At 34.0% G+C, this 24,833-nt stretch overlaps 2 protein-coding genes across 2 annotated transcripts; one reads left to right on the forward strand and one right to left on the reverse strand.

Moving 5' to 3' along the window:
• Positions 1-262: 262 nt before the first annotated feature.
• Positions 263-9,207, reverse strand: SIDL (SIDL trafficking protein particle complex subunit 10). Its single transcript, XM_090113741.1, has 15 exons — positions 8,909-9,207; positions 8,631-8,839; positions 7,851-8,243; positions 7,400-7,699; positions 6,388-6,567; positions 5,490-5,725; positions 5,058-5,240; positions 4,413-4,820; positions 3,724-4,207; positions 3,236-3,412; positions 2,677-2,907; positions 2,117-2,377; positions 1,752-1,833; positions 1,438-1,566; positions 263-1,088 (listed from the first exon to the last, which is right to left on the reverse strand). The coding sequence occupies exons 1-15, from the start codon at positions 8,970-8,972 to the stop codon at positions 955-957; spliced, it is 3,471 nt and encodes a 1,156-aa protein (XP_089969867.1). The 5' UTR covers positions 8,973-9,207; the 3' UTR covers positions 263-954.
• Positions 9,208-9,597: 390 nt separating this feature from the next.
• Med (Smad/Smad4 homolog Medea) lies at positions 9,598-24,579 on the forward strand. The gene is made up of 14 exons (XM_090113652.1): positions 9,598-9,733; positions 10,092-10,330; positions 10,570-10,744; positions 14,036-14,245; positions 14,559-15,095; positions 15,214-15,336; positions 15,557-15,694; positions 15,914-16,012; positions 16,690-16,820; positions 17,191-17,282; positions 17,529-17,697; positions 18,612-18,738; positions 19,852-19,996; positions 20,790-24,579. Exons 2-14 carry the CDS (start codon positions 10,094-10,096, stop codon positions 20,857-20,859), a joined length of 2,253 nt encoding a protein of 750 aa, XP_089969778.1. The 5' UTR covers positions 9,598-9,733; positions 10,092-10,093; the 3' UTR covers positions 20,860-24,579.
• Positions 24,580-24,833: the final 254 nt, after the last annotated feature.

Here is a 24,833-nt window from a genome sequence, read left to right on the forward strand (position 1 = left end):
ATTTTTGTTGAGTGTCTCTGTATTTCGTTGAACACTCGATAGTTGGTTCTGGTTAAGGTCATTGTGTCCTTGTGTATAAGGTTTATTTTAGAGTTATCAAAGTTCTTAACATGTTGATGTTAAAAAACTTTAACAAATGTGTAGATGCTAGATAAGTTGTTGAGCAAAAAGAGGAATAAGTCAAGTAGCATAAGTCTTGTAATTTTCTCTCATATTCATAAAACCATTAAATAGAATTGAATGCTTTGTTAATTATATTAATTTTTCTTCGAAGCTCAACAATATAGAACCAATAACTAGCAAGTTTAAGCAGATATAATCAGCTCGAAATAGTTGCAGGTAAATTCTTATATTTGACAATTAATAAATACATCCATATTAATTTAATTGTACCGTTTGTGTTGAAAATATTCTATGTAAATGTTCTAAAGCATGTTTCTTTTAATACCTGCTGTTTGATCACCAACATCTTATAATACTCCCTTTGCTATTTTTAAATTTCATATCATATTTCAATCTATAATTTCACTATTCCTGATTAATTTTTTCAGTTATTAATATTCCATATATATTTCACTTTTTAATCAATCTATATACATACAGATATTCCTCAATAACATCATCATCCAATTTAAACCAATCATATTCACTAACCAGTAATATAATGCGTCTTATAATTTCTTATTCAAACAATTTTCATTTGAATATACCTATAACATCTATACCATTTGCTTTAACTCCCCTCATACTAAACAGTTCTTTACAAATACTTCTTCTACGACGTGACACTTTACACCAACCACATCCCACGTTGCACTACACTTTGACGCCAACCACATTCCACGTCACACTACATGTTTCACCAATCACATCCCACTACATTTTACACCAACCATTTTCCATGTCGCACTACACTGCACCAAACAGACGTCAAACTACACTTGACACCAATCACTAAACAGTGATATCCAAGTGCTCTTTAGGTGCTGGTGCGAGTACATGCACCTGTTTGGTTTTTCCCGCGTGGAACACTTGTCCTGGACTGAACGGTTCCAGTCGAGGGTGGGCCGATATGTCCTTTTTTGGATCTGGAAATGTATAATATTTATTTGTTATGTTTTTGGTACGAAACTTGGACATTATATTGATAAAACAGTTCTTAAGTTTAACGATAATATTAGCTTGATAAGAGTAGTTTTCAGAAAGAAATGTGCATAGGAACAATTCAAATAATCTATTTTAGATAATGGGACATTCCAGAATGGAATTTAAATTCAGGACAGGTAATAAAAACAAAAAGGTTTATATGTACGGAACGTCCGAACTGTGTCCACACATTTATAGACATGCACTTTAAATTGAGTATACGTCGTTTTATGTATTGTATCTATTATGTGATTGATATGTATTCTTGTTATTGGCAATATAAACGTTTACCTTTGGTATTAGCGGCGATGTATTTAGAAAGACGCACAGTGGGTAGCGGCAGGTAGCCGGCCACTAGCGGCATAACATCCAACGTGACACATTGTGGTTCACCGGTATTCATCTCCATTGTTATTACACCTGAGAGAAAAATATGTTTAAATACAACTAAATACTACCGTACTGTACCGTATACTGTTTCGTCATAAGTAACTATTGCAGATGTAATCTAAAAAAATTATACACATAACAATACATTCTTAGGGTAGTGAAAACATTTTAATTTCTAAGTCAATAGCCACTAAAAGCTGAAAACATGAACCCACCAGCAGTCCTCCCCAACACAGCCCACATGGTCTGATCAGCCAACACTTCATACATCAAAGATGTGTAATCAGTTTCATTTACCTGAAAGTATTACATTTTAAAATTTAAACCGTACCATTAGGATTCAGGCGAAATAATTAGCTAAGAAATCGTACCTTGACGAATAAAAATTAGGATTATATTATTACTATCGCGTTTAATAGTTACTTAATATTAAAGATAAAGAATGTGTTTACACTATACCGCAATTTATTTCTCACAGTAAAAAAAGAGCACAAAGGAAAAATTTCAAACTATCATTTTTATTAACATAACAATAATATTTTCTAAGAACTAAAAAATAACACTTTGTAATGACACTTACCCGTTGCACACTCAAATGCAAGCAGCACACCTGACTCGACCTACAGAAATCCGACCCCTTACCGGGCTCCAACTTAGTCCGTATCACGAACAACGTCGTACAATCCTGTACATCGAAGGGACAAGCGAATGTTCTAGAAACTTCTTCCTTTACAAGCCGGTATTGTACTGTGAAGTTCAATTTCATTGGCCCAGCTTTAACTAGCGGGTCCTTGAGTAACTCCCACATGAATAATGCGATCGTACCGTCGGAAGCTACTGTCTGAAATTGAATAGTAGGTATTAAAATAATAATGTTGTGGTTATTTTGATGAATATAAAATTGAGCAGACTATGACTTGAATATGTGTAGAAAATAACTGAAAATTTCGCGTGTTTAATGGTACCAGTATTTTCTTTATTACTATTATTTAGTGTAAAAGTATGTACACATAAGACTAAATTTTTATATACCTACATACCAGTATAAAATTTAAAAATAATCTCAGAAAATATGGTAATTTTATCTCTAAACTTTTTACACTACTTTAAAAAAATCAACACAATGACGTCACAACTCACCATAGTCTCACATTGCTTCGGATTCAAGTCAGACACCGTGGTATTACCATCACACTCCAACTTAGGTTCCGTCAGTATAAACTGTATGTCATGTGCCACAGTCGACTTGAGCGTGACGTGCACTAGTTTCCTAGTGTTTGATGTTAGGAGCTTCCAACTAGCTATCATAGGGGGTGAAAAGTGGAGGGGCACTTCCATTACTGTGTCTAGCCAGGGGCTCGTTATCCACACCTAGAAGATACGACATTAATATTATAGATTATTTATTTTTACATTATTTATTTTATAAACATATTATTTATTTTACATTGCATTAAAAAAATATGAATTGGTAATTAAATACTTAGATGTAATTAAAAATGTTGAACAAAAGATGAATCACCGAAATTCAAATGTGCACAACTTTTAAACGAGTGCATAAAATTGAAAAAATAAATATAAAAAACAAAATAATTCTACTCCCGCTCCGAGGCAAAAAATTTCTCAAACTATTTTTTTTAGTTTCATTTAGATTCACATATGTTGTTAAGTACATAGCTGGTGATGTTACACAATATACCGTATGCTCTATACTCTTCTCTCGCTTGGGCATCAGCACAGCGAAGACTCTGAGTGGTATCTTGGTGGTGTGAAACGGTTCCGCGGCTTCCAGTGGAATGGTCAGCTCTCGGGCGAGCGCTGCGTTAGTTCCGTACCGGAGGTGGAGCCCTGTGGACGCTCGGAGGTGGATTGTGTTCTGGAAATAATAATAAAATTAATAGACAGTTTGGAGAATAAATAATAGTAACGGATGGAACTTTAACGGATGTTTAACGAGATTAATTATTATATTATTTATTCCGACATTTCAGGTAGACTGTGCAGTTATAACCACGCTCGACTCGTATTCAAAAAGTGAAGATCTTGGAGCTCATACTTACTTATTCCATTATTTGATTATATTTGGACTATTGGGTTTCTGACATTTAAAATGCCTACATAAATTATGAATATAGATCATCAAGATAAGATACAGTGTAAGTGATAAAAAATATATTTATTTCTTACCTCTTGCAATCTAGAACTTCCGTTACTAACAACCAACTCCATGTCATGTTCCAAGCCAGCCACCAAATCCTTTTTCGGCTCCACCTTATTCAAATAAACACTAACACCCTGTGTCACCACCTCATAACCCATTTTCGTATTAACCAATACATCGGAAATATACTCCAATTTCCCTTCAATCAGTAAGCAAACCAGACCAAGTTTGAACGCCCCACATTTATCTGCTATGCACTCCAGTAAAATGTCATTCACACCTGGCCGGATTGTAACATTTTCATTTGAGAAACAATGTTCATAATTGATTCGTACTGGCGCCGATGGTTTCCTGTATTTAGCGCTATCCGATCGTTTGAGTGCCATCTTTGGGTTTTGACATTCGACTGTCGCTTTTTGGAGGGATTTGTCTTCTTTGTAGTGCAGTTTAGAGGTTATGTGCATAGGGTCTAGTAGAGGATTCTTAGGTTTTAAATCGTCCAGTCTTATACTAAAAGAAAAGACATAGGTGTTATTTCTCACTTGATAGTTGGAAAATGGCCATATTGTGAAAATTTGCATAAACACAATAAAAATAAAGTCTGTATAAATTTCAGAATTATTATTTTCATAAATACTTTCAGAAATATTGAAATTTAGAAGCTCATTAATAAGCCTTTCCATTCTAATTTTTAGCAGTTGGATGATTAACTTACCTCGTGATAAAATTACTAGGTGTAACATCATCATTCGACTTCTTCGGACTAGCCTGTGTACCTACACTACTTAAATCAGTCTTATAGTTCTTAACTGGTGTCTGTTTGTCCGTCTTATCCTCATACATATCTACACAGATCGCTGACCGCGTACATACAACGTCCTTCGGCAGAAAGCTTTCCACGACCAAGCGACATTGAACCTTATTATCAGTGATATAAACACCACGTTCGGACGGCAGTAAAGTTGCTGAGATTATACGAAAACAATCATTGAGCTCGGCTTGAACGGAATCTTTTTCAGTGAGGTTCTCTTTAATGGATTTCATCATCTCTTCGAAATAGAAGTGTCTGACTAGAATCTCTAATTCGGCTGTGCTTGCTATCCTTGCTGACAGTGTTGTGTATCTATTATGAACAATATAATTTTAATAAGTTTTTTTAAGTACTTAAATAATTTTTTGAACAACTAACCTATTTTTGTAACATTTGATGATGTTTTGACTCAACAAATATCTTTGTAAGAGCTACATTTTCAAAAGCATAAACATTTTAATCAGCCTAATAAATTTACTTTGAATGCGGGTACTTTACAAAACCAACCTGTAAATCCATATTTAAAGATACATTTACAAAATAGCTTACCTATCAAAATCATTCATTTTCTTAGCAGCGGCGACCAATTCGAGTCTAGTTTGAGCGGCCAGTTCTCTCCAATCCTGTTCTTCATAGGAACGTAGTGCATCAACAAGGAACACCACTGCTTTGCTTGTCTCCCCCAGTTCTGAATAGAACGCTGCTAAATCCCTTCCTATTTGTCGGGCGAATCTAATGAAATGTAAACATTTATTGTTTTAATATGAGAAACACGTTTTTTTTAAAGAAAGGTAAGTAAAATAAGGTAAGTAATTAATAAAAACATTTTTTATTCTCAGAAATATGTTATATTCTTTTTAGCAATCGTTTTATAAGGAAGCAATAATAAAATTGAATGAAACGAAAATCTGAAAGTTTCATTGATAATTTTTAATTATTAAATTAGAAATTAAGGTAGGTAAAACACAAAAATTTACCAACCTCAGTCTTCCAATATGCTTATACGTGCCCATAGCCAATTCGGCTAGCTCCAAATAATATTGCTGGAAGCTTGTCTTACTCCCAAGTGCTTCCTTCAACCTAACTGTGGGAGACTGTTTGTTATTGTTCTCCGTGTCTCCCATCCCTGCTGATAGCATGACTACGAGGTGAAGCTGTTCTGATGAAGGTTCCGGAGAACCAGGTAACAGGCCGCATAGTTTGCCTAAAACGTGCAGCTGAAAAGAAGATTATGCAGATGTTATTTCAGTTTTGATGTCATGCATAAAAATTTTATGTACAATTTTTTTCATAAGTAGAACTAATGCTAAGAAAACTAAGGCAAGGTAAACTTACATTTGTGCAAAATGTTTTTGAAATTAACATTACAGTATATTTATTTATGCATACTGTCTGTAGAGATACATATTCATGTCATTCTTTTTAAAATATTTTTTACCTATCTTTGAAACCACAGACTTGAATTTCGAAAGGAAATAAAATATTGTAATAAAATTCATTATTATACATATGTTCATAATCATCAGTTGTATAGATCTGTAGTCCATAAAAATCAGAAATTCTAAACCTTATTCCTACTATTTTACAACATACAAAACAATTTTATGACATTGAAGAATTTATGACTTTGAAGTAGTGTAAACTGAATTGTGTGTGATAAGTGTGTGATATAATCGTGTTAATCGTAGTGCGTTCGCGTAATTGTGAAAATTGAATTGTGTGTACATTTAAATAATTAGACTAATGAACTTTCTTTTCAATATTTGCACACCCAATCAATGGGTAGAATGTATTAGCCACATAATATTGTAACTAAAACATTTATAATTTGTAACTACATTCTTGCAAATAAATATAATTTGAATTTGAATTTGAATACCTTATCCTTAGCATTATGCAGCAACGGCGCTTGCATGTCCGTGCACGACTCGCACACACGCAGCGTCTCGACGCACGCGAGGTGCGCCCAGCACGCGGCAGCGCCATCTATTGATTGCGCGTTTAGTAGCAGTAGTTCCACTAACGTGTTGTGTATGGTTGTGAGACAGCGGGACGCTATCTGAAAGATGAAATTATCTGTATAGAACTTGATTAATAATTTCAAGTTCTATAGGTACAGATGCAGGCATGGTAGAATACATGATATCTAGTAACTGATACAGCCGAAAATGTAAGCCAAAATTAGAGCACTTACATACTTAAAAATTAATAAGTAATTAATAATGTTGACAAAATAAAGTATTTTATAAAGTATTATTGTTTTTAAAGCTACAAATATCATGTTCCACTTGCATTTTATTAAAATAAAGTATTAAAATCACATTCAAATATGACTGAAACACCAAAACGAAAAAAAATTGGATGTTCTATTTCAATGAATCATGAATATCTATACTTTAAAACAAATAAAGTCTTCCTAAAGATCTCCGCTAACTGTAATTCAGCATTAGTATTTTCTTCACATGTGACTAGTCAAGTGGAAACAAGTAATTGATTGTTATTTGGGAATGCTCATAAAACAATAAACTTATTAACCAAACAGAATGTTCTTGGAAGAATTAATCTCATAAAATAATTGGTCTTCAATAATATCAACAATTTTTATTGGCTTTTATATCCGATGAAGACAATTTAAGTAGTTATTTACAGCCCATTCAAAAAACATTTGCAAGACTAATTTTTAAATTGGCTGCTTAAATGAAACCAGTCAGTTTTCTTAATGACTAAGAAATAAATTTGTAATAATTTAAATGTCATTTTAAATAAGATGAACCTCTCAATTTGATATTTAACCTTATAGGAAAAAGCCGCACCTAGGCATTAGACGCAGATTCGAATCTTGCCTCAAGCTCGATTATTTTATATTCTTTAAAAATTTCTCAATATCTTACCTCTTCTGGCTTATCAGTAAGTAACAACATGGCACTTTGTCGTATAAATAAATAGCTTCTAAAGTCTAATAGAGAGGCTTTCTGCTTAATTATAAGTTCCCGTAAATGTTGTGGCACCGTGGGCGTCAGTCTAATGGCCTGCCAGGATGTGATCTGTTGCTTGAATGTCTCAAGCCATTTTGGACTCTCTGTTACATTGGAATTGAGTACAAATTGAGAAAATAGTGCATCCAGTTCATCGTATTGGACTAGAGCCTCCTCATATAAACCGAGCATTTCTAGCACAAATGCTAATTGCTCCTGAAATAGAGATAAAAAATTTATACAACAAGGAGTGATATTTTTTATACATATTTATAAATAAGTTAAGACTGCTGCAAAGTATCAGACTAAATATACAGCATAATATGTTTTCATACAAATTTTACAAGCACTATAGAAAATTTGTTACCTGTAAAATAAAATATTTACAAAAATCCCATTCTGGATCATTTCGTCGTTCCCTTTGTTCTCTCATATATTCCTCAAACTTATTTAATGCTTTATTATATGCCACTAGAACGAAATGCCTGATTTTCGCCACTAACGCCCTCCATGATTCAGCACTTCTTGCTTCCGATTTAATAGGATTTATTACAGAAATAAATCTATCTTCTGTTTGTTTTAGGGCAAAATCACCTTTTATTTTATCTAGTACCGTTGTTCTTGGTAATAATTTGTTTGTCTTCCTTATATCATAAGTCTCTACTAAAACTACCATCCAATCTGTTATATTGTTTTTCTCTAATTGTTTGAACCATATTTCTATATCTTCTCTTAGTGTTGTTTTATAATATTCTATATCCTGGTTGAAGTTAAAAAAAATATAATTTAAATTTAGAATACAAAAAGTTATCTTTTAATGTTGTGAATAAATAAAAATAAATCAATTAAATATCTGTAATTAAAACACATAATTCAGTTATTAGTTAGTTATTACATGTAATTATGTATAATAAACTGTTTAATTGCATATTCATGCTAGACTAGCATTATTTATTACTGTAACTGAGTAATATATATATATTTCTAGGATAAAAATTTAATGTTTCAATAATATCTTGATTATTACAAACATATGTTTCATACATATGAATAAAAATATTTTTTAAGTGATAATATTAATAATCATAAGGTCATGTTTTATACATGTAGAAATATACTTAAAACCAATAAATATATAATAACATACCACACAGTCAGTCCAATAAATATGAAAAATGGGACGTTTTAACAAATTCAGTTCAGATTGTACTTTGTCCTTATATTTGATGAATGAGGATTCTAGATAAACAAATTTTGTGATGCGTCCATATGACCTCCTCCATTCACAGGAATCCTGTGGTATTGCAGCGACCAAAGGAGCTTCTAACGTACAGAATAAGTTCCAGTCTCCCGCGCCTAACAAAAAACAAATATTTTAAAACCATTTTACACTCCAGTATCGAACTTCTTGACAATATAACTTACATGTTATTATTGGTTTATTTGTCATCCCTTCTTTATTAGCTGGAGAACTATCTACACCCTTCATTTTACATTATCAAGTAATTTTCTAAATTTTATGTACATGACACCAAAAATCCTACTTAGCTAACAAGGGGAGTCCACCCACATTTCTATCATATAAATAGAGACCACCTCAATTGAAAATAATAATCTTAATACAGCCTAGTATGTAAAATATGCAAAAACAATACAGTAATCAAATACAAATTCTTTTTATTTCGAAAAGAAATCCAAAGTGGTCAAAACGAAATTTTGTCAAAATTCTTGTCAATGTCAGCAAAGTGACAATTAGATCCACGAAATATATTAGTTCCGATTTACGTTGATAACCTGTGTTGATAACATTTATATTTTTCTAAAATAAATCGCCTAGTTTTATATTTTATTTGAAATGTATTACATTGTTGTAAAAAAAATCAGTACGCATAAAAATAAATTATTGTGACAATGATCTTGTCTTCCTAACTAAAAAAATATTACATTATACACTTGTATACATATGTATAATTTAATTATAAAATATTTATTAGCATGATCTCATATTGAGATATTGAGATACTTATAAAAAAATAATATAACTCACCACAAATTGATAAATTAATTACCTGCGCATAAATGCACATAGCCAATTTGTCTATGGCGGATCAGTAAATGATAAAATGTCGCACTGTTTTGGTATCGTCTCGATTTAGAGGAAATCATTTTTCATAATTTACTCATGACTATTTCGTTTAATATAAATTGTTGCATATATGAGATAAGATACTCTAGAATTCTAATTAGCAGGTATGTAAAAAAACCGCAGTGCTCATACTGTCATTGCTTCAATTTTACGTAAAAATATTAATTTTATAGATTTTATATTAAAAATAACAAATAATGATTGTTATTTTCCCATATCAGAGTTCTATATCAAATACTTAATCGATGGCTGATATTCGTCGGTAAATTAATGTATTTCTAATTATTTTCAATCGTTATAAATAGATCTACTATTTTTGCATTTAATCATCATCGTCTTGGTTACAATTAATGCAAAATTGTGAATAAATTAGTTAGATTGTGGAGACAATTTGAATGTGAGATTCTTTAAATGATTATTGATCGTTTCCTTGTCGCTTTAACATAATTGTTCACTTTTTAGACATGAACACTACGGCACCAACTTCGGCGGATGCCTGCCTGAGTATAGTCCACTCGTTGATGTGCCACCGGCAAGGTGGTGAGAGTGAAGGGTTTTCAAAACGCGCCATAGAATCGCTGGTGAAGAAGTTGAAAGAGAAGAGAGATGAACTGGATTCATTAATAACTGCAATTACAACAAATGGTGCACATCCAAGTAAATGTGTGACCATACAGCGCACATTAGATGGTCGATTGCAGGTCAGTAAACACTTGTACTCAATGATATCTTACATTCATGTGAGTTTTAGAAGTTATTGTTCAGTTTTAGCTACAAACTTACACTATAAGACTTTATTCCTGTTAGTGAAAAGACTGCTAGGTTTCAAATCTGACACATATTTAACCATTTTCAATTAGGTTTTTCAGTTACTAATGAAAATTTATTAATACATAAATACGTAGCATATATTTTTTTTATATAATAATATATTTCTTAGGTTGCTGGTAGAAAAGGTTTTCCACATGTGATTTATGCAAGGATATGGCGCTGGCCTGATCTACACAAAAATGAGTTAAAACATGTGAAATTTTGTCAGTTTGCTTTTGATTTAAAGTGTGACTCAGTCTGCGTGAACCCTTACCACTATGAGAGAGTGGTATCTCCTGGAATAGGTAAGATAATCCATAATATCCATATTAATACAGTAGCACCTCGTTAAGTCGAACCTCGATAAGTCAAAAACTTCCAAATCTCGAAAAAATGTCTTGTTCCCTTCCCTTGAAACCCGAAAACCTCTATTACTTGAAATTTTTACCCTCTGTTAGTGGAAATAATCACCGAGTCCCTCCAAGCCATTTTGGTACATATTTTCACTCTATAACTCGAAAAATCAAATTTGACCTCTGTATCTCGAACATAGCAACGTTTTATTTTACAACCTTTATAACTTCATGATTTGGAATTTATTACCTCTATTGTTCGAACAAAAATAAGTTACCGACTTTAAGAATTTGCCGACAGTGCAAGTACACTATTGTTTCTTAGAAAACATTTTAGGAGTAGGTATACGATAATTAATTGACACGAACGACAAAACACGTGTTTGCGTTAACTATCTGATGACGAAATTATCGATTCAGTAGCTCAGAAAACCGATACTAATGATTAAGATGACATAGAAGACGTGAATAGTACATGCGCTCCATGGGTTTCCATCAAAAAGGCAAGAACCGCATTGGATACCTTACGAAAGTTTAAAAAAAAAACCAGTATCTTTCAAAAATAGGAATTTTTTGCTCTTTATAGATTATAAAATGCTAGAGAACAACCAAATTATCTAAAGCAAAAAAAAAATGTGTGCGTGTACTAGAGTACACACGTAAGAAGTGAAACTTCTTTATGTCCTTATTTTTCAAAAAATAATTTACTATGTACAATATTAAAGAAATACGTTAGTCACACGCTCGTCGCTACCTACTTAAATATTTACACCGGCCGCTGCTGCAACTCGCTCGCTTCGCTCGCTCGGCTCGTGCGGTAGTTCAAAAGTTAACCTAAGATGCTCGTCGCTTCGCTCCTCGCTACCTATTTACATATTTACACCGGCTGCTGCTGCAACTCGCTCGCTTCGCTCGCTCGGCTCGTGCGGTAGTTCAAAAGTTAACCTAAGATGCTCGTCGCTTCGCTCCTCGCTACCTATTTGAATATTTACGCCGGCCACTGCCGCGACTCGCTCGCTTCGCTCGCTTGGCTCGTGCGGTAGTTCAAAAGTTAACCTAAGATGCTCGTCGCTTCGCTCCTCGCTACCTATTTAAATATTTACACCGGCCGCTGCTGCAACTCGCTCGCTTCGCTCGCTCGGCTCGTGCGGTAGTTCAAAAGTTAACCTAAGATGCTTGTCGCTTCGCTCCTTGCTACCTATTTGAATATTTACGCCGGCCACTGCCGTTTTCAGCTTATAAAGGATTTCGACTTAGGCGGATTTTGATTGGACAGAGAGTTTGAGGTTTATTCTTATAAATTTTGAATTCATAAAATTATAATTGAACACCTGACACCAATCAAGCAAACACGTGTTTACGTGAGTCATAGATTTATTATCGTATACTCCTAAAATGTTTTCTAAGAATCAATAGTGTACTTACATTGTCGGCACGTTCTTAAAGTCGGTAACTTATTTTTGTTCGAACAATAGAGGTAATAAATTCCTAATGATCAAGTTGTAAAGGTTGTAAAATAAAAAAAATATTCTATATTAAAACGTAAGTATGTATATATAATATGTACGTCATTAATTTCTGACTGTTTCGAAATTTGGTGCAAAATAAAATAGTGTGTAAATAAAATTTGTAAAAAATCAATAAAATAAAACAATTGAGTAAAGATCTATAGGCATATTATGTATGTATTTATACAAGATATGTATATTATATATTTATACAGGGAACTTCTCAACGTGTTATCTATGAAATTATACTTTTACTCAATTGTTTAATTTTATTTACACACTGTTTTATTTTTCACCAAATCTCGAAACAGTCAGAAATTAATGACGCACATAGTACATAATATATACATATTAAGACAGAGGTTAAGCTTAAATAACTTGAAAAATAAATAACATGATCACGCCCACGTGTTGGTGTTTTAAAAAATTCAATCAAAAACTGAGGTTAACTTTAAATACAATTTTAGAAAAATAAATACCACAATCAACATTCAAGTATTAGAAAAAATTGATACCATAATTCCACCCACGTGTTAGTGTATTGAAAAATACAATCAAAAAGTGAGGTTAATCATAAATAACTTAGAAAAATAAATACCATTATTACACCTAAGTATTAGAAAAATAGATATAATTACTTATTTACTTTTTTTAGAAATTCACTGGAATTAGAATTAAAACAAACCCTTTGATTTTGCTGATCACTTTAATATAACATGTATATAGTCACGAGTACGGCGTAACGCAAAAATGTAACGCGCGCGGCGTAACGCAAAAAATGTAACGCGCGCGGCGTAACGCAAAAAATGTAACGCGCGCGGCGTAACGCAAAAAATGTCTCACAAAATTTTTGTCCACCCCCGATAAAGAAGTTTCACTTCAAAAAATACTGACTTTTTAATGCCTCTTTTTTATTTTAAAATGATTTGAAATAATGTTGATTTATAATATGTAAATAAAAACATGTTTGTGACCTCTGCAAGTTGAATTTTAATTTATTTTACCTCTCTAACTCAAAATTTATAAGAATAAACCTCAAACTCTTTATGTCGAATCAAAATCCGCCTAAGTCGAAATCCTCCATAAGTTGAAAACTCTATAACTCGAATTTTTTGGCGTCTCCCTTGATATTCGACTTATAGAGGTGCTACTGTATTATAAATGCGAAAGTAACTCTACCTGTCTGTCTGTTACTCAATCATGCCTTAACTACTGAACCAATTTGCATGAAATTTGGTATAGAGATATTTTGATACTCGAGAAAGGACATAGGATAGGTTTTATCCCGGAAATCCCACGGGAAAGCTAGTAATTAATAATATTAGTCATTACCTTTGGTGTTATTTAATCCGTCAGTCCTCGGATCACAGACACAATAGAAAATCTATTGTGTCTCGGCCCGATCGGGCCGCTCGGTGGTCAATGGGTTAATTATTAGTAAAGGGTATTTTATTATATTGATTTTTTGCAGTTTTATATTACTAATTGGATTCATACTGTTAGTGCTTTCATTAATCTTATTGTTCTTTTAATTCAATATTGTATTGTGTGTGTCCAATATCAATTACTATAATGTTGCCTAATTTATTATTGTCATAGTAGATATTTGTCAATTATTTTTTATTCATATGCCATAAACAGATTTGAACCTTATCAATACATCTTTTTAAGTACTTCAATGTTTGATTATAAATTATTAATTATTGTTTGTACATTATTATGTTAACCTTTTTAGATCTATCCAACCTCACACTTCAATCAGGACCTAGTAGGTTGGTTAAAGATGAATATACAGCAGGCATTGGTGGGAACGGTATGGACATGGATAACGGAGAACTTGTGACTATACAGCATCATGCAACCAGCCCAAGACACCCCCACTCGACTATAGCTCATCACCATCAACAGTTTCAACCAACTAATATTATTATTAATCAGGGACAAAGTAAGATATTTTCTTATGTGTGTAAGCCTAGATTTCCAGTTATTGTAAATGTAAATAAATTGAAATGTACATAATTAACTTCTGCTAAAAGTAACTTTGTGTTTTCTTATTGAACATTATAAATTGTTATAAATCAGTGATATCTATAATTAAAAAATTATTTGTAGTAATTAAACTTTCAATATGTGGAATTTGGAAATCTATGGCTTGTTTTGTTTATATTTTGTTTTGTTTGTTTTTGCGATTCTTGTCCTCTATGTGCCTTTTTATTTGCGCAGCGTTATAATTTTGTTTTGCATTTTCGTGTCAATAGCGCCTGATGGCGTTCCCAACATGTTTTCGCCGCACGGACCGCGGCCGCCGTTACGTCCCGGCGCGCCCCTTGCCCCGCCACAGATGGGCCATTCGCCTGGCAATCAAATGATGAACCACCCTAACAATCAAATGTCCCAAATGGGACCAGGGACACCGCAAATGGGTAGAACAACACCTCAAATGGGGCCAGGTACACCACAGATGGGGCCGGGAACTCCGCAAATGGGACCTGGGACACCGCAAATGGGCCCTGGTACTCCGCAAATGGGGCCAGGAACACCACAGATGGGACCAGGCACGCCACAAATGGGTCCCGGCACGCCACAAATGGGGACAAATGTGCCACAGATGGCTTCACCTAGAATGGCTTCAGCTCCTAACCAAATGTCTCCCGGCACTCCCCAAATGCCAAATATAAGTCAAGGAATGTCAATACAGAATTCACAAATGGTGATGGCACAGCAAAGGGCGATCGCGCCGAAGTTAGAACCGCCTGATACTATGGACGCGCGTACTATGTGGAGAATGAATCATTGTAAGCTTTTACATTTTTATTTTGCACGTATTTTTGACGCTGATCACTTTTGTTTATTATTTTCTTGTACAGGACCAACTATTTATGAAATACTTAATTGGTTAATTAAATATTTCAGCGGCTATGCCAGTTAGTATGTCGCCAGGTGGCACCACTCCCATAATCGATGGGACAAACAATACTTTCTTTACGTCAGAACAGACAACTACTGACAACACGCAAATGACGCAAACATTGCCAGGTAATTAGATATTTATGAAGTCTATGTTCTTTTCCTTTTGTGTTCTAAATTCCCTTCAAAATCTTAAATGAAGTTTCAACAGTACAACTCTCATTATAGAATATAACACCATATATTTATTTCACATATTTTACTCAAAATACATTTCCACACATTTCACGTCTGTAAAAAAATACCATACATCTAAAACACACATTTCACGTTGAATAATCAATTTCAGTGGGCACCGTGCCGGTATCCACGGTAACATCAGTCGCGGTGACAGCAGGTTCACCCCCGGAGCCGCAGCAGAACGGCTTCGCGCCGACCAGCCCGCCGCAGCAGAGCCCGCTGCCGCACCGCACGCAGCACCAGCAGGGTAGGTGACGTGACGTGACGTGATGTGACGTGACGTGACGTGATGTGACGTATCGCAGTACATTCTTATTACATTCAAACTAATATTTAACCCGACCTCGCGGTTTTTTATAGTATATATATTTTGTAAGTGAAATATTTTCTTTTTATATTTGTAACAAACTTTCTATCAGACATTATCTATACATACTATTACTATGTCTGTGTGTATGTTCGTCAGGCACATGGACGGGCAACAACACGCTGACGTACACGCAGAGTCTCGCCCCTCCCCCCGCCGCGCCGCCCGTCGATGCGCCCGCGCATCACCATCATTATTGTAAGATATATTATTTTTATTAGAAAATTTTTCTAAGTAAAATTAATTTTGCAAGAATTTTTTTGAGAAGTGATGTTATTTAGGGCCATTTGTTTCATTGAAAGGAATGTTTTTTCATTGAACTATATAAAAAAAATTTAAAGAATAGTAAAAATTCGATTACGTGGTGGGATTCGAACCCGCGTATTTCGCCATTCCGGAGCGATATAGATTTGTATGACGAGAGAATGCATGTTTGCATATGCGTTACGAATTTATTGATAAATTTTCAATTATTTACAATTTTAGAATGCTGTCAATAGCAAATATGTTAGACATAACTTTTGATTTAATATTTTCTTGGATGAGTAGTTACTAGTTGTCAATATAGTTGTCACTGTTTCCTGTCCGAACATGCTTAGCTGTCGCATACTATAAATTGCCGCGTTCAATTGACTCGTGGCGCATTCTTACGAATCTAGGGGCTTAGGGGCTCGGACGTTGTTTATACGACGTTCGACCCAACTACCTTCACTTTGCTAATAGTCGTTGACTCGCTGCGATTTGTTACTACCTACACCAATTAGGTAGCTGTGTAGAATCGCAGTACATTCTTATTACATTTCAAACTAATATTTAAACCGGCCTCTCTCGCTTTTTTAATTTCTTACAATATTATGTATTAATTTACTTTACAGACAACGGCAACCCCGGTGGCTTACTATCGAGTCAACCTGCACCAGAATACTGGTGTTCGGTCGCGTACTTCGAGTTGGACACGCAAGTTGGCGAAACGTTCAAAGTGCCGTCCAGTAGGCCGAATGTTACTGTGAGTTTGTATCTGTTTTTTATTTATTCTGTGGTATTTTTTTTTGGTGGTGGTGGGTAGATTGGAGAGTAGCAAAATTAATTTTGGTTTTAAAGTCCATAAGGAAACTTAATTATCGTATAAAGTTTAAATTTTTAAAGAGCAGAAAAAAATCTATCACGATTCGGATTCGAACCTGCGCCTTTCGTCTTACCGGGGCGATGTCGATATCGTATAAATTATTTAAAAAACCCGTAAGTTTAGCAGAATATTGTGCTTAAATATATCTGAAATTTTCCAATTAATTCCTAATTTTTAATTCCTAATTTTCTTTATCATTCCTTAGTTCATTTGAATCATAAAGTGCTAAAATATAAATACTTTGTTATAGGTTGATGGTTACGTAGATCCGTCAGGTGGTAATCGATTCTGTTTGGGTGCGTTAAGTAATGTACATAGAACAGAGCAGAGTGAGCGAGCGAGGTAAGTTACTCATCAAATATGTTGTTTGATGGGAATATTATTTGTTTTATGTGTTACAAGTTTTTTATGCCGGTTGATATTGTGCAGTTTAAAACATACATAAAATTGTAAATTAAATAAGCTACAGAAAAGTATATGAGGTGTCCAGGACCCTTGCCCTTGTACAGTAAATATGAACAAATAAACATGAGATTACCCAAAAAAAAAAAAAAACAATATAATAATGTAATTTTGTATGTATTTCAGGCTCCACATCGGCAAAGGCGTGCAGCTGGACCTGCGCGGTGAAGGTGACGTGTGGTTACGCTGTTTATCCGACCATTCTGTGTTCGTGCAGTCGTACTACCTCGACCGGGAGGCGGGCAGAGCCCCCGGGGACGCCGTGCATAAGATATACCCGTCCGCTTGTATCAAGGTGAACACGCACACATGCACGTACACGTAAACTGCATAAATACGCGCACGCATACATACGCACACATGCACGTACACGTAAATTGGATAAATACGCGCACGCATACATACGCACACATGCACGTACACGTAAATTGCATAAATACGCGCACGCATACATACGCACACATGCACGTACACGTAAATTGCATAAATACGCGCACGCATACATACGCACACATGCACGTACACGTAAATTGCATAAATACGCACACGCATACATACGCACACATGCACGTACACGTAAATTGCATAAATACGCGCACGCATACATACGCACGCGCACGCAGTCACTGTTCAAACATGCTTATATAGATACCCGAAATTTATTCATCAAAACTGCATCAATTTAACCTTTCATCTATCTACAAAATTAACCCATGTGTATCGGAAATCTGTGAAGCTCTTTACACAATCAAACACTCATTACTTACTTCATAACATACTGAATTGTATCTAGTATTCTTATAGATGTAAATAATTAGGTATACAAATACAGAGTAGATAAAAAAAAGAAACATACATTATATAATGTGTTGTTGTGTTTATTACCACGACACAAGGAATCCTAGTATGGAAGCCATTGTTATAAATTCTATGTATCATAATTCATAATACTTTAAAAAAAATGTGTGCGTGTACTAGTGTACACACGTAAGAAGTGAAACTTCTTTATGACTTTATTTTTCAAAAAATAATTTACTACATGCAACTTTACAGAAATACGTCGAATCACGCGTGGTAGGGATAAGAAAAAGATGGCGCGTAACGGAAAAATGTCACGCGTAACGAAAAAATGTTACACTAAATTTTTTTCCAACCCCGATAAAGAAGTTTTAAAAATAAAAATTTAAAATGATAATATATTGTGTTCAGGTGTTCGACCTGCGACAGTGCCACCGTCAGATGCAGACGCAGGCCGCGACCGCACAAGCGGCCGCCGCGGCGCAGGCCGCCGCTGTGGCGGGGCACATACAGCCCGCGCACCCCGGGATGAACAAGTGTGAGTACAGCAGCAGCACAATATACATACATACATTTTTTTGCGCTATCCTTATTCTTCTCACATTTCCTTTCCTACCAGGTTGCCTGACAAAGATTGCTGTGTAGCAATAAGACCGCCTATTGTGCAAAATTTTTGTATGTACCTCATTAATTTGTACCACATTTCCTACATTGTTTTGTACAATGAAGTGTTATAAATAAATAAATTAATTAAAATACAGTAGGGAAACTTCATACAAAACGTTCGAAATGGCTCACGCACACAAGCAAGCGTGTCTAAGGGTATTCTTATATCTGTCAATTGTCATAATACCCTTACGATTCTCGTAAACACGCTTTCTTGTGTATGTGAGCCATTTCAAAAATGTTGTATGAATTTTCCCTACTGGTTGTATCTGTATATTGTGGCAGCATCTTCGTCTTCATAGTTGACGTCATCAGTCACTATTTGTAATGGCATCAACTATTGACAGCACCACTATATCATCACCACTGTAATCGTCATCACCACAGCCATAACAATGGATGCGTTATTAAATCCGATAAAAATGAGCGTATAATCTTTCAGTATAATTTTATAATGAAATGGAATACTTTGTGAAAAAACTAAACGTACAGTTTAATATTTTTATCTCCTAATCTCGAGAAAATTTGTTTTGTAATATTATATGATATAAATGTTGAAAGAATAGAAAAATCGATCACATGGCGTGATTTGAACCCGCGTTTTCCGCTATATTATTTAATGTCGTAAAAACGATTATCGGTTACCTGTTTAGTCAAAATTTACCAAAGAAGCCATTCAAACATTTGTCTATACAGAATGTCCTGTCGGAAGTACTATGCTCTTTGTAACTTGTAGTTTTGCATATACTGATAATGTTTGTAATAAAACAATAAAAAAAAATGTATGCGTAAGAAAGTGCGTAAGAAGTGAAACTTCTTTATGACCTTAAAAATGTCACGAGTATGGCGTAACGCAAAAATGTCACGCGTACAGCGTAACGCAAAAATGTCACGCGTACGGCGTAACGCAAAAATGTTACACTAAATTTTTGTCCAACCCACTCAAAAAAGTTTTGTTTCACTTCAAAAAATAATTTATTTGCAGGTCTATCAGCAGCGGCGGGTATAGGTGTGGACGATTTACGAAGGTTGTGTATCGTACGGCTGTCGTTTGTTAAGGGCTGGGGGCCGGACTACCCCCGGAGTTCTATTAAGGAGACACCTTGCTGGGTTGAGGTGCATTTACATAGGTAAGTGGTTTTGATAATAAATAGTAGCATAATAATAATAATATGGTTATAGACCCAATATACCAGTCCATCTAAGAGCTAGCGCGCACGAGCAACTTTGTCTCCGCAACTATTTTGTCTCTCCCACCCATGGGCTAGTATGAAAGTGCGCGCACGTAGCGACGCAACTCCCCATACAAATTGATGGAAGAGACAAAATAGTTGCGGAGACAGGGTTGCTCGTGCGCGCTGGCTCTAACATCCCCTTCCATAACCCAGTTTTATTAATTTCCATTTTTCTGCAATAGTCCTACATTGGCCGCGGACTGCCCAGGGCTGTATCTCTATAGTGCAGTCATGGGCAGGTTGCGGCTGGTGTCCCACAACACATTAAATTCTCTAAAGGGCCTCTGCGTGTTGGACCTGTGTCCCCACGTAAGCCTTCCAAAGGACCGGGTATCTTCCTTCTGGTGGTACCCGTGTATTATGGAGAGAGACATAATATGGTTAAATTAAACAAAGTCTCTAGCAACATTGTTAATCATTTATTACTTAACTAATGTTTACCATGAATACAAGGCTTTATTCTACAGGTATTTGTAATAGTACAAGGTAGGTTTTAATCGCTTTTCGCTATATTTATAAGTGGGTTTGGTAAAATTGTCGACAAATTGTAAAAGCCCCTTTCCTTTTAAGTTTTAGTGACCAGATTGTGTGACTAATTGCAAAGAATAGATAGTTAATTTAACATGTCTGTTCTGAATACATTGAATATTATATAATCAATTGATTAAGTAAATATAATATATTCCAGAGCGCTGCAGTTATTAGACGAAGTGTTGCACACGATGCCCATCGACGGGCCGCGGACGAACATCGAGTAGGAGTTGATCGGCTTCTTTTGAGGCCTTCGAGCGACCACGCGCCACTCATCGCTCACGTGTCGCTAAATGCAGTGATAGTGTCGTTTATGTGTCGTTAAAGTGTTTGGATACGGTCTCGTGGTACAGGGGTAGTGTGTTTTGTCTTCTCGATAGAAGAATTGATCGAGTTTAGAGCTCTTGATTGGTAGTTGGGAGGGGTTTTATTGTCTCATTACATAATTAATGGTTGAAAAGAATGGATTTTAAAGAATCGATCGAGTTCGTACACGAATCGATAGTTGGGAGGGTTTTTTGTTGTATCATTACATTATTCATAATTGGAAACTGTCTATTTAAAAGCTTATTATTTATACTTGGTACATGTTATAGAACTGCAAACTATTAAATTTAAGAGGCAACAATATGTGATTCCCCTGTACCACGAGATCAACACAAAAATGACGACACACACACAATAATAGCGAAATAAAACAAGCTAACAACGTGATGTAGCCGCATTTTTAACAAGAAGATAATAACAATTACAAAAGTGTAGTGTCGAAATAAGTGAGTGGCGAAACAATTGTGGTAATAGACTTAAATGTGCACGTTTGTTTGGTGCGTCGGTTGGTGTATAGTGACTGGTTTAGTGCAGAACTTGGTGTTTTTGTTGCCATATAGAAAAAAAAGTTAAAAAATTGTATTTTTATTTCGTTTTAGGTCTTCCGGAATCTAAATTTTGTTCGTCTTCCTTTGCTAAATTGTTGATTTTGTTAAATGGTCTGCCCAAGGTATAGTTGTAATGTTGGAACAAATGTTGCACATTAAAACGCATCGCTCGCGTTTTAATAAAAAAGGTGAACTAAAAGTATGTCTTGTGTATTGTGTAAGATAGGACAATATAGTAGATATTACATAGATGTATTTAACAGTATTTCTTCTGATCAAACTAAAGAACATTCAAAGGGATCTCAGTATAATATTTTTCACAAAACAAATGGATTACTATTAATTGTAAGATAGTTTTATGTAACGAACTGTCCATTTTTGCTCAAATGTGGAGGCCTTCGGGATTCGGGAGCGCATTTTTATTGTACAAATACCATGGCATATAAAATGGTACCCATACAGGTAAATAATTAATTTAAAAATACTATCGAAACTGAACAAGTTTCAAATACTCTATTATTTTTCACTTTTTTCAGTCATTTCTATAAATAAAAAATAACTTTTTTTTTGTAATTAATTCTAAATATATCTATTTTCGCAAGTCATGAAGTGAGTGCCTAATAATTTGCCGCATACTATAAATTTGCGCTCCTTTGATGAAGGCTCCTGGACTAAGTTCGGGTTTTGTAAAGATACGAATTTAATTATAGTATTTCAATTTGACTTTAGTATCTACTGTTGTATTGTAAATGTACAGAAATATATGTAGCCATTTACTATAGTTTACGAGAGCAATGTAAAATAAATGCACTGTTTTTTTTCACAGTGTTGCAAACTATATGTATCTCTTTCTATCGTTAAGATGTTCGCTTTATTAGAGCAGGATAGAATACTTTGTAAAATCAGTTATATTTAAAACATGAATGAAAATACAAACTCTTTTTTGACTTTATTTTAAGACCATATTATTATGTAGATTAGGGTTCAAATCTTAGATTCGAAATGCAGAACTTTTCGAGTCTTAAGATGATAAAATAGCTATCGTCAAATTGAAATACTATACAGTCTTAGAACGGTAAATAAAGCAATAGAAAGTGTACTAAATAATAATGTTATATTTTAGTATGTCCTCTTCTTACTTATGGTATTGAAAAAGAGTTAAAACGAAACAACTATATTATGCGTTTTTATAAATTATGAAAGGCTTATTGGTGGCTATACTTCATATTGAACTTATTAAAATTTACTGGAACTATGCAATTAGTACCAACATTCTAGATTCTTCATTTAGTCACATATATCTGTCCCTTTCTAGCCTTTATTCAGTACCATAAGCAAAAGCAGTACAAATTGATGTATTTAATGTCTATTTTAGTGCAGATTCCATAGCTTTAATTATTATTTTGAGATAACAGCGATACCAAAATAAGGCATTTTATATAATGTAGAATAAATATGACAAGACATAGTTGTGGTTCAACTTGAAAGAAGCCAAACGGGAATTAAAATAGATTTAAGATAATATAATAAGTTATAATTACGCAGTAATTTATAGTCATAGGTGTTTTGTGAGATGATGTGAAGGCTGTATTTTGTTAGCTAGATGTGCCTGTATTGTTGTGTTGGGTGGATTATGGACGATTCACTGCAGTTGAAAAATTCATTGAACAATTTTATTATTATAAATACATGTAATAGTTGTGAATAGATTCGTAGACACCTCTTGGAAATGATGAGTTGGTACAGTCGTAAAATTAACTATGAAAATGTAATTTGAAAGGTGTCATGCTAAAAAAGCAAATACTATATAAATGTGCCAATAGAATATAGAAATCTTTTTTTTTTAATATTTAATGAGTAATAGACCAAAAGTCGTAATTTACCCAACTCCAGTGAATTGTTTAAAAAACTGTGATGCGCTAACAAAATTGTGTTAAGGTAGGATTTGTGCTCGATGAATGAACAAGGAATTAAGATAATGTATACTTTAGCGTATGTCAGAGTGATGTATTTTGTGTATGAGTCGTTTTATTATTATAGATGTATGTCGTGTTTTCACTTTAATATTTGAGATTTATTTCGTTTGCTTCGAATTTGCTTTAATTTTATTACGTGCAGATTTTTTGATGTGTTAAACGAATATATTAGAATGTTTGTGTTTTTATTTTTTTTTATTGATATGGATTTTTTATTACGTAACACACGTGTTACCTCTATGGCTTTTTCGACAAAAGTATAATTTGTTTACGTGCACAGCTTTTAAGCATAGACATCACAATTTTATTTTAATTATTTATGGTTGCATTTTTGATGATTATATTCAATATTTGTTACCAAATTTAACACGAGGTTGTAAATAGTACAATTTGCAAAAAATGTTTTTAAATGCGTGTCGGTTTGATTGATATAAATTATTAATTGGTACTTATGTTATTATCGTAATGTATAAATTAAACTTAAATTGACAACGTATCGAAAATACCTCTTCACAGTGATCAAATCGATTCAAAGGGTTTTAGATGTTAAGTGGTAATTTTTTAACGATGTTAATGTTTTGAATAAAAGATTTTTCAAATTCTACATACCACAGTTATGGAGTACCGTCTAGTGCTGTTTTGATGTTCTCATAAATTGTTTGAAACCATTTTGACAGTTGTTTAAGGTATAGATTATAAATAAAAGTTGAAGAGTAATATTGTTGATTATAACATCTGTAAGTACAAGTCTAGTGTTTTACATATTTGCAACATTTTTTATATTAATCGTTTCTATTAAGAGTTTTGTCAGTCAATGATTATATGAACGCATGTTTATTTTTAAAAGATACGAATATACAATAAAATTGTGTGTTTTTTAATTTGATATTTAATTTTTAGATATTTTAAAAATTATGTTGCTTGTGGACCACTTTTGAAGTCATGTTCTACTGTCTATGGTTTTATAAATCAGTGACATTTTGTATAATTTTACTCATATTGACATTTTCAATGCCGCACACGGTGTAACGTAGCCTTAAGCGCATAGTTTAAGAGTGAAACTGAACAGAAATGAATATAAAGGTTATTCCTCTAATTGTGGTTTTATTTATCTCTTTTTATTTCAAGCTTGAATGTCAATAAACACTAGCCTGTTTCTGTTTCTGGGAAACTTGAAAAGAAGAAGACAAAAGAGCTTAGATCATTAAAAAAACCGTCAAATGCGAGTCAGACAACTGACAAAGTGTTCCGTACGTTAAAAAAAATCACCCACCCAATTTGTAACCGCGCCAACCGTTGCTTAAACTTTATTTTTTATTATTTGTTGTTATAGCAGTAACCTTGCGGCGA

This window comes from Colias eurytheme, chromosome 20 (assembly GCF_061535395.1).
Source record: "Colias eurytheme isolate Ceu_HAF_F1 chromosome 20, ilColEury1 Martin Lab GWU primary, whole genome shotgun sequence".
Lineage (NCBI taxonomy): Eukaryota > Metazoa > Arthropoda > Insecta > Lepidoptera > Pieridae > Colias > Colias eurytheme.